General features: G+C 36.0%; 1 protein-coding gene across 2 annotated transcripts in view; it reads right to left on the bottom strand.

Moving 5' to 3' along the window:
- The window catches only part of Gabra3 (gamma-aminobutyric acid type A receptor alpha3 subunit), a 271578-nt gene that overhangs the window by 45118 nt on the left and 215511 nt on the right, over positions 1-10949 (bottom strand). For both annotated transcript variants that reach the window (XM_013354470.2, XM_005369171.3), the window contains exons 6-7: positions 10609-10691; positions 1195-1338 (exon numbers count right to left, since the gene is read on the bottom strand). In XM_013354470.2, the coding sequence (XP_013209924.1) occupies positions 1195-1338; positions 10609-10691 (227 nt within the window). The remainder of the gene's footprint in view (positions 1-1194; positions 1339-10608; positions 10692-10949) is intronic.

Below are 10949 nucleotides of genomic sequence, written 5' to 3'. Positions count from 1 at the left end.
CTTAGCGATCAGGGAAATGCAAATCAAGACAACTTTAAGATACCATCTCACACCTGTCAGAATGGCTAAAATGAAAAACACCAATGATAGCCTTTGCTGGAGAGGGTGTGGAAAAAGGGGTACACTTTCCCATGCATTTTTAATATTCCTATTATGAACATATATTTTCCATGTGATAAAACTGAACCAGTGGTTTAAACCGTGAAATGAGATCTTGGACTGCTTGGATAACTAGTAAGATTGTTTGACAAATTTGATGCCAAGTAGGTGTTTCAGAAGAGGTCTAAGACAGGGAGCACAATTAATTTGTACAAAATATACTCCTGAGGATAGGAAATCCACAGCCCTGCGCAAAGGCATTTCTAATATGCTATATTCTCCCCTGGTCCTGAAGTGAAGGACACCCAAGATGACATGCTATAACATCATGAAGTCATAGCTGAAAAATGTCCAAATAATGAAAGAATGGCTGGGTATCCAACGTCATCAGTAATTGTGGACTCAACAGAGACTGTTTAAAAAGTAATGCTGAACACCTCCACACTATAATTGCACAAAGGATTGTTACGTGACATATGGAATCTAGCATCTATTCCATTTTTCCAATTACTCTGTTTTCCTTTTGACGTACTTTTTATTTCAAGTAAATTTTCATTTTTATTGTACCTCTACAATCAGGTAGTATACAAATGGACAACCTGCATACTTCAGAACACGTCTCTCAAAAAGTATTTGTTTATCCAAAAATAAGCTATTGCGAAGATGTCACAGGTTTTGTTAAAACACATTTTCCTGGAGGTCGGTAATCTAGTGAAGAAACTAATTTGCTGACTACTCTCTTAAACCTCTAGAAGGGCTAATACCTTACTGCCTCAGCACTAGTCGACCTTTTCTGACCTAAGCTCAGTGACCTTACCACTATGCCCTCTTTGATTTCTATCACATTTCCTTTACTTCTGTCACACTTAGAAGGCATCAGGGAACTGGGCTTCAGAGGGACTTAAGAGCTTATTGCTTGGGTTCAAAATTTGATTCTGACACTGAATTCCAACATGGGATAAATTATTAAATTCCTTTAATTTCATCACTGTAATAGTGTTCAAAAAACTGTTTTAAAGATTAAATAAGTTACGCATACAATGTTGGCATATGGTAGAGATTACATAGAAGTTTAATAGATAAAAAAGCCAATACCTGTACTAGACCGGATTATCTCTGTCCCAACAACATGACCAAGCAAGTCATACTGATTCAGGCGAGAGCCATCCTGTGCTACTTCCACAGACTTGTTCTTCCCAAGAGTCCAAGAATAAATCACTTCAGCTTTGGTATAGGCATCTATAGCAGAATTGAGTAAAAAAGAAGTTTAAGAGAATGAAAAATGATTTTCTATTATGCTAAACATGGATGTGATTTAATAACATTTAATTCAATACATCTTTCATTGACAAAGCTATCTAGATATATGCATATTGTTCATGTGAATCCACCCTTCTATTGTTTATATAACTCCTCTAATAACTGTTCAGTAAATATTTATTATATTTATAACATATGTGAAATAAAACTACGTATTTTATACCTCTAAGGACTGACAATGTTCTAGACTCACACCTTTCCTTTTCTTGGGGAAAATATATCTCCTCATTCACAAATGTCAAATTCAAAGGAGACAAGAAATAGCAACATACCTGAAATGGGTGATTCAGGCTGGTAATAAAAAATAAACTGCCAGCAATAAAATAAAAATTTCTTCAATTAATGATGAAATGTGCCAATGAGGTTAGGATAAAACTCAAACTAATGAAATTTTAAATTAAAAATAAAAATTCAAATGGCAACAATTATTACAATTTTCTTTCATAACTTATTTATTACCACTTTAATATGTATACCAGAAATCCCACATTCCTTTATATCTGGTTGTCAATGTTTTCTTTTTGATTTGAAATTAAAATGTTAAATACAGAATCTTTTAGAGATTAACAAAGGTGTGAGATGGCATAAAGATACAGACTTTTTGTCAATATCTGAAATGAATGATTTGATTTCTTCCTAGGGAATTCCTACACCAAATTTCATATTTAGAGTGAGCACCTTACCCTAACTCGGGTACCTAAGCTCAGAAAGGGAAGCTAAGCACAATACAGTTTGCCCCTTCCCTTTGAGTTTTAAGCTGTCTGTTGTTAAAGTCAAAGAGGTAAAGTGTCTCCATCTCATGATGGCAGCTACTGTATCTTTAAAATGCTCTAGATAGATAGTTTACTAGAAAAATAATTTCTGGTGAATCTTTTAGTAAACCAATGCAACCTCTGGGTCTCTGTAATATTTTGCAATACTGAATATACTACTAATAAGCAAATCTTATACTTACTCATGTATATTGTGACTTGCATATATTTTATTTAGGACTTTTTTTTTCAAATAAGTAAGCTATTCTATGATTTACTTGTAATGAACAACATGCCAAGAACTCATGGACATCAAAATTCTCATTGGTACCACATATAATTCTATGGCAGTTTCATATCTGCATTGTCATATGTATCTAAGAAAATTTTGTAAGAGGAGAATGGATCAATTGGTAAAGCACTTGCCATATAAGCATGAGGGTCAGAGTTCGGAGGCAGGAGCTGACGCAGAGACCATAGAGAGGTGTTGCTTACTGCCTTGCTCCCCATGGTTCACTCAGCCTGCTTTCTTACAGAAGCAGGGCCATCAGCCCAGGGATGGCACTACCTACAATGGGCTGGGCCCTTACCCACTGATTACTAATTAAGAAAATGCCTTACAATCAAACTTTACAGAGAAATTTTCTCAATTGGGGTTCCTTCCTTTCAGGTAACTCTAACTTATATCAAGTCGACGAAAGACTGGCCAGCATCACTGACCTCTTGTCAACTTGACACACAAGTAGATCACTGTTAAGCCACAAACCTTCCTTTCTTATTCTGTCCCAAAGATCTTACATTAAAATCATAAATAACTTTAAAAGTCCCACAGTCTTTACAAATTCAAACATTAAAATTTTAATCCCTTTAAAATAGTCAATCTCTTTTCAAATCCTAAATCTTTTAAAAGTTCAGTCTTTTAACTATTGGCTCCAGTAAATTAAAAAAATAAATTAAATATTTTCTTACTTCAAGAGGGAAGAACTAGGGTATAGTCACAATAAAACCAAAGCAAATTTCAAGTCCAAAACTGTAAATAACTCAGTGTCCAATATCTGGATTCTCTCATGATTTTCTATGTTTCTCCAAGGGGCGTGGCTCACTTCTCAAGCTCCCCCCTCTGCAGCACACACAGCTTATCTTTTAAGCTTGGCCAGTCTCCACTGCTGCTGCTGTTTGGGTGGTCATGGTACTGGCATCTCTAAAATGCTGGGGTCTTCTGCTACAACTGGGCTGCACTTTCACCAGTAGCCTCTCATGGTGCCAAGCCTCAACTTCTCTGTATGATCCCTTCAGTTCTAGGCCTTCAATTGCCACTGAAGCCTTACCTTCACCAATTGCCTCTCCTAGTCTCTCACACTGCCAAGTCTTGACTGCTCCCCATGACCCCTTCATACCTTCAAAACTAATACCACCTGGATGACTTTTACCCATTACAAAGTCTTGCTGCCAACATGAGGTACAACCTTGGCTGTTTCTGGAATACAGCTTTTGTGTGTTTCCAAGGGACACTGTTAGAAGATTTCACCTCAGTGTGGTCTCTTCTTAATCACTACTAATTTCTTAGCTCCAGTCAACCAGCATCAAGTATCTCAGCAAAGCAAATTTCTATTTAGTAGTTCTGCTGACTTATTAATGGCACATGATTCTACAGCCCCAGCTAAGCAGGACCACAGGGTCGTAATTCAAAATAACAAATGACCTCAATAGAGTCTTTAAACTTCGATGTGAAACTTCCCAAGCCAGACCTCCATCTTCTGCACTTCTCTCAACATTCTTACCTTCCAAGTGCCCACAGAACAAATAGAGCTCTTAGCACTCAATGGTTCTTCTAGCGCAATATTCCAAAGTGCTTCTACAATCATCCCCCAAAGCAACATGGTCACATCTATCACATAAATATCCCACTCCTGGTATCAATTTGTATTAGGGCTTTTATTATTGCAATAAAACACTAAGACCCAAAAGCAAGTTGAGGAGAATAGGGTTTATTCATCTTATACTTTCACATTTCTGTTCATTCCCAAAGGAAATCAGGGCATGAACTTAAACAGAGCAGGATCCTAGAGGCAAGAATGATATGGGATGCCCCTTTGTATGCTGTGAATGTTTTATTACCATTGGTTAATAAACAATCTGCTTTGATATATGGCAGGGCAGAATATAACTAGGCAGGAATTCCAAGCAGAGAGACAGGGAGACACCAGCAGTCGCCAGAAGAATAAGATACCAGAATAAGATACCGGTAAATCACAGAGAACATGGTGATACACAGATTGTTAGAAATGGGTTAATTTATATGTAGAGATAGCCTGAACCATCTGGGTGGTGATGGTACATGCCTTTAATCACAGCACTTGGGAGGCAGAGGCAGGCAGATCTCTGGAAGTTCAAGGTTAGACTAGTCTACAGAGCTAGGTCCAGGACAGATTCCAAAGCTACACAGAGAAATCCTGTCTTAAAAAAACAAAAAAAAGTCTGAGCCTTCAGCCAAACAATTATAATTAATATTAAACCTCCAAATGATTATTTCATGAGTGGCTGTGAAGACAAATGGGTGGAAGAGAAACAAGTCCACCGGGATCCAGCGGCACAGAGAAAAGTCTCCAGCTGATACAGAAGCCATGGAGTGGTGCCACTTATTGGTTTACTTCCCTATGACTTGTTCAGCCTGCTTTCCTACATCGAGGAACTATAGGGATGGTGCCACCCACAATGGGCTGGCCTCTCCCTCATCAATCACTAATTAAGAAAATTCCCTACAGTTGGATCTTATGAAAAAATTTTATAAATTGAGGTTCTCTCCTTTCAGATAACTCTAACTTGTGTCAAATTGACATAAGACTAGCTAGCACACAATCTGATCATTTGACTTTATTTAATATTAGTGCGTGCTGTGTCTTTACTACTACATATTGCTAGTGGCAAATTATCCTTCAAAATTATATATGTTTGTGTGTATATTTTTAGCTGTGATGGTTACCTTAAACTGTCAACTTCATACAACCTAAAATCATGTTTACATTGGCCTGGTCTGTGGGCATATGTGTTGGTTTATTTTCTGTCAACTTGACATAAGCTAGAGTTATTTGAAAAGAGGAAATTACAAATGAGAAAATAACTCTATTGTATTGGCCTGAGGCAAGTTCATTGAGCATTTTTTTGATTATGATTAATGTAGGAGGGCCCAGCCCACTATGGACTGTACCACCACAGGCAAGTGGCCCTCAATTGTATAAGAAAGTAACTGAGTAAGCCAGGAGGAACAAGCCAGTAAGAAGTATTCCTCCATGATCTCATCTTCATTCAATTCCTGCCTCTAGGTTTCTGCTTGAGATCCTATGTTAATATCCCCCAATAATAGATTGTGATCAGGAAGTTTAAGTCAAATAAACACTTTCCTCCCCAAGATGCTTTGGTTCAGAATGTTTATCACAGCAGTAGAAAGCGAACTAGGACAGCATGTCTGTGGGGGATTGTTTTAATTGATGTGAGAAGATCTAGCCCATTGTGAGTGTCACCATTCTCTAGGCAGGGTTTGTGGGACTGAAAAATGGAGGAACTGAGTTTGGCACAAGCAGATAAGCCATCATACATGTAATAATTTTTTTGAATTTCTCTGCTCTTGACTGAAATTTCTGATTTTACCCTCTCACAAAGATACACTCTAACATGGAACTGTTAGCTGAAATGAACATGGAACACTAGTAAAGGATATGCAAATGTTGAGGGTATTCTCACAAGAGATAACACATTTTGGAAGTAAAACTTGGACTTTTGATCCATGACTCTAGCTCTATTTAAAATTCATATCACCTGCAACATCTAGCATATGAATCCTATACTATATTAATCCTAATTAATAAGACTAATCTTAATCCTACATTAATGCCAGAAATTTGGAAATGATATCAAGAGCAATTACACAGTTACTGAGGACTTCTACTACAGATTAATGTTCCTTATTTTTGCATATAACAGGAACAGAGCCACACTGAAGATGTTACTCAGATATCTGGCTTTTCTCAGAAAGCTATCTGTTCTGTTATTCAACTTGTTGAACATAATTGACATAATATTATTGTTTTTTGATATGGGTATACACCACATGTCTAATCCACCCTTAAGATATTTTTTTAGTGTGAGCCTATTACAACTAGTTCTGCTATAGCTGTCACTTACCTGAATATTAATAAACATAAATATTTATATACTGTTGGCAAGAAATGCAAATGTTTCATATGTATATGTTCAGTACTATGAGGTATGACCAAACAATTTCCCCTAAACTTTCTAGAAGTCTATATTCAGGAAAGTACAGAGTTGCTCTAAAACCTCACCCATATGTGGTGAATGTGCAGTGGTACACTCTGAATTTAAATTTTTGTTTCTTTGATAATGTAGTCATCAACTACTCAGTAAGTCCAAATGTGAGAGAGAAACAGAGAAATCCTAAAGTTTTTGCTTCCTAGAGACTTGTTGGGAGTCTTATGTATTTGAATATTTTGTCATAATACAAATTATACATAACACAAATAATTTTCTCATCCTATGAAAAGATTTCTTGGTGTCTTTTTGTTTTACTTTTGTTTTTTTATTTTTGTTTGTTTGTTTTTTGTCTACACAGAATTTTAGTTTATAACCCAGGCATCCTGGAACTCACTATGTATCACAGACTGGCCTCAAACTCACATTAGTCCTTCTGCCTCGGATTTCTAAGTGCTACAGTTATAAGCTTGCACCACCACACTCTGCCATTCCCACCCTGTCTTATTGTTCTCTTAATGATATTTTGATAAATAGAAATTCCTACTGTTTAAGATATCTCAGGTATCTTCTCAGTTTCAGTCTATGGCTTTGTTCAATTGATCTCTACCTTCTTCAATTTATGAAGATATTCTCTTACATTTTCATCTAAAAGTTCTGGTTTTAAAACGTGTTTTTAGTTGAAATAGAATTACATTACTTTCCTCCTCCAGCCCCGCCCATCTACTCTTTCTTGAGGCCCTCTCAAACACTCAAATACCCCCCTTCAAACTCCTCGTATGGCCCTCCTCAAGTTGATAGCCTCTTTTTCTTTACTTAGATTTCCAATCCATCTGGAATTTACTTTTACATATATTTGATATAAAATTATATCCAAGACTTCTCTCAATGTCTTGTTAATTCGATGCTATTAGTCTATTTTTGAAAGAGTAATATCTTGTCTAAATTACTGTAGCTTCAAGTAGATTTGATTTCATTGTGAGTTCTGTGGATTTATTCTTATTCACAATCTTAAGAATTCTTAGCATCTTAATGTTTCCATGCAAACTTTAAAATCAGCATTGTTTTCTTCATATTTATCTGTGTGCATCTTGAGATTTTGGATTAATAATTTTTATCAGTTTTAAAAGTTTCTTTTCCTTCTGCAAAATACACATGTATGAAATTCTTATAGGACATTTTTAGTTGCACATAATGATTTTTTCACCATGCTTAACACGTTTCTTACTTTTTTCTGTATTTTTTCTTTCAGTTCTGTGTGTGTGTTTATGTGGATGTGCATATGAGTGATATGGAGTTCAGAAGCTGACACTGTATCTCTCCATTAGATCATGGGCTTGTCACTTTAAGATGCTTGGGACCTTAAAAGATTAGATGCTCAGCCTAGAGCAATCTAGCCATTCACATCCTGCTCTGGTTTCCAGTATTACAGAAGTAACAGACAAACAAGTGTTCTTTCTTATCTCTGCTGCTCTTGTCTCAGGAAACAACTTTGACACTTTCCCAAAGCTGTCTTTGATTTATGGCAGGGCTACCTAATTACTTCCTGACTGTTTTATTTCTCTCTGCCTCTTCTGCCTGTAGGCCCTTCACACGCCTGCCATTCTGTCCATGGTGTCCATCTCTCTTACTCTATCAACTTTAAGCTATCTCTTATTCACTTTTTATTTTAAGCGTAATGGAGTTCCTTTCCAAGTTTTCAAGGGGTTTCTCTTTCCTTTCTGGGCCCTGTGGTGTTGCCTATGCTGTATACTCTTTTCATTCTAATTGCTCTCTATCTCAAATCTTGATCATGTCTCTCTCACTAGTGAGTTGCTCTCTCTTAATAAAGAGCATTTCTGAAGGGTAATTTCAAGTCAGCTCCTTTCTCAAACCTGCTGCTCTGATTTCTAACACTACTTGTCTCATTTGACAGCAAGTTCATTAATATGACTGTCTCTTAGTTACTCTTGAGTTTTCCCTCTGCTCCATAACTAATTCATCAGGGGATCTTGCTGTAGGTATTTTCATAGCATAGCAACTCCTCATCACCTTTTACTATCACAGGGAAGCTGAAGTATCTTCACTTTAATAACCTTCATCACCATATCTCACCTTAAATACTGAAATATAAACTACAATGGATTACCTAATTATATTTTCTGTATCAACAAGTTTTAAAATACCTAATACATTATACCTAATACATTCTTCTTTCAAACTAAGTCAAACAATACCAATCTTTAATTCAAAATATTCTGTTTACCCACAGAATATAATCTAAGGGTCTTCAGTGTTCCAGAAGGTTCTGGAGACTCTACATTAATTTACAGTCTCATCTATACCTACTATTTTCATTCTTATGCCCACTGGGAAGCCACATGGCTGCTCTGATATTTATTGGAAAAGCCAAATACTTTTCTTCCTTCAAATATTTTTCCTGAGATGCATCTATATTACCTAGAACATTATTTCCTCAGATCTCTGCATCATCTGCCCCATTTCATCATAAAAATGTCTGATCTTACAAGACTTTTAGAATATTTTAATTTATACATAATATGAATAAGGATAATGAGTTGTTCCTGCCTGGATGATATATTTGATTGTCAATTAAACTGAAAACAGACTGGTCAGGATTGCCTTATTTAACAAAATGTACAGGTAGATAAAATTAAGGCGATAGGTACCTAACAGCTGTCACAATGCAGTTGGGCATGAGGAATACTGATGTGGGATTCCCCTCTGTATGCTGTGAATACCATTGATTAATAAAGAAACTGTCTTGGCCTCTTGATAGGGCAGAACTTAGGTAGGTGAGAAAAACTAAGCTGAATTCTGGAAGAAAGAAGGGCAGAGTCAAGGAGAAGCCATGTAGCTTCACTGGAGACAGATGCCAGAACTTTACCTGGTAAGTCACAGCCACATGGAGATACACAGATGAATAGAAATGGGTTAAATTAATATGTAAGAGTTAGTCAATAAGAAGCTAGAGCTAATGGGCCAAGCAGCGATTTAATAAATACAGTTTCTGTGTGGTTATTTCAGGGCTAAGTAGCTGGGAACTAACTAGCAGCCTCCTAACAACAAAATACTATACTGTTCTATAGCACAGCAGAGAGACTATAGTTTGTGAGCATTCCACCTGTACATTTCAAAGTACCTAATGAAAAATGTTGACTGCTCTTGGCATTAAGAAATGAAAAATACTAGAAATGATGGAAATGTTAGTTACTTTAAGTTAATCATCATATTACATTATATTATATATGTGTTTGAAATGTCATACTACATCCTACACATGTGTATAATTACCAAGTGTTCAAAGCTTTTTCCATAGTTCTCCTTACTTTATACCTACTTTCACTTTTATTCAATGTTTATTTTATATTTCACTATCATATTATTCTCAATAATATGAGCTCCATAGTTTAAGGATTTTGTTTTATTAATGAATGCATTCCAAGCTCATAGAATAGAGGCTGTTACACAAGGGATGGTCTGTAAATATTTGACAAACTAATAATTGATAAAATATGTCACACATAATTACTTGAGACTTTTCAAATGCAATTTCTATTTCAGTATCATTCAAATGTGATCAACACAGATCTTGATATATTACTCCAACTTATTTAGATAACCTTATGTTCAAAACTGCTCTCAAGTATATTCACATTTGACATCTGCAATTCATTTCAAAATGCACTCTAATGCTTTCTTTGTAAGAGTTACAGCAAATGGGAAAGGCAGTGCTCTAAAACATGAGCAAATCTCTACAGCTGCCCCTACTATTTACCACCTATTGTTGGGGACTGAATAGTAATAAATGGAGGTGCAGGGAGAATAGATATTAAAAACTATGTATTCTTTTGTCCTTAAGAAGCTCATATTCTTTATCATCTCTGTCTTCTAAAAAAGGACAAATGTTGATGCTTCCACCTAATGACAGAAATTATTCTGAAAGAATGGAATAAAGTTTGGTTTTTTAAAGAAAAATCTGCTGAAAGTCGAGTCTACTATTCTTGATCAGTTAGTCCTACTTGGCCCCACTCTCCTGACTCACTCAGTCCACATCAGCAAGGATTAAAGTCTGCTGTAAACTCAGTATTAGGAACTTCCCAGGGAAAAGTAGAATACATTACATTTCATCTGGAAGCAGATTAGATAAACAAAACCAGAAAATACATACAGCTTCCAAACTTCAGTGGGCAGGCATGCACATCCATGGGGAAATCTTCCAAATGCATAGGACATTCAGCATGTATTGTTAACCTAAAAGAAGAGAGAACATGAAATACAGCAAAGATAAATGTTATTAAACATAAACTTTAGTTCCCCTGAACAGCAGTAGAGTACGCCTAAGAAACCCATGGGGTTTTGTTTGCTTATTTTCACTGAGAGAGAAATCAGTATGCTAACAGTGGATTAAGTGATATGGGGAGTTTCTCAAAGCAGCAGTCAATATTGCTTGTTTTTAGTTACAGCTGATGTGAATCCCACCTTACCAACTTTAGAAAAATTATATATATA

Source organism: Microtus ochrogaster, unplaced genomic scaffold, assembly GCF_000317375.1.
Source record: "Microtus ochrogaster isolate Prairie Vole_2 unplaced genomic scaffold, MicOch1.0 UNK45, whole genome shotgun sequence".
In the NCBI taxonomy this organism is placed as follows: Eukaryota; Metazoa; Chordata; class Mammalia; order Rodentia; family Cricetidae; genus Microtus; species Microtus ochrogaster.
Note: the sequence above shows the minus strand (reverse complement) of the source record. Positions and strands in the feature narration are given on the sequence as shown.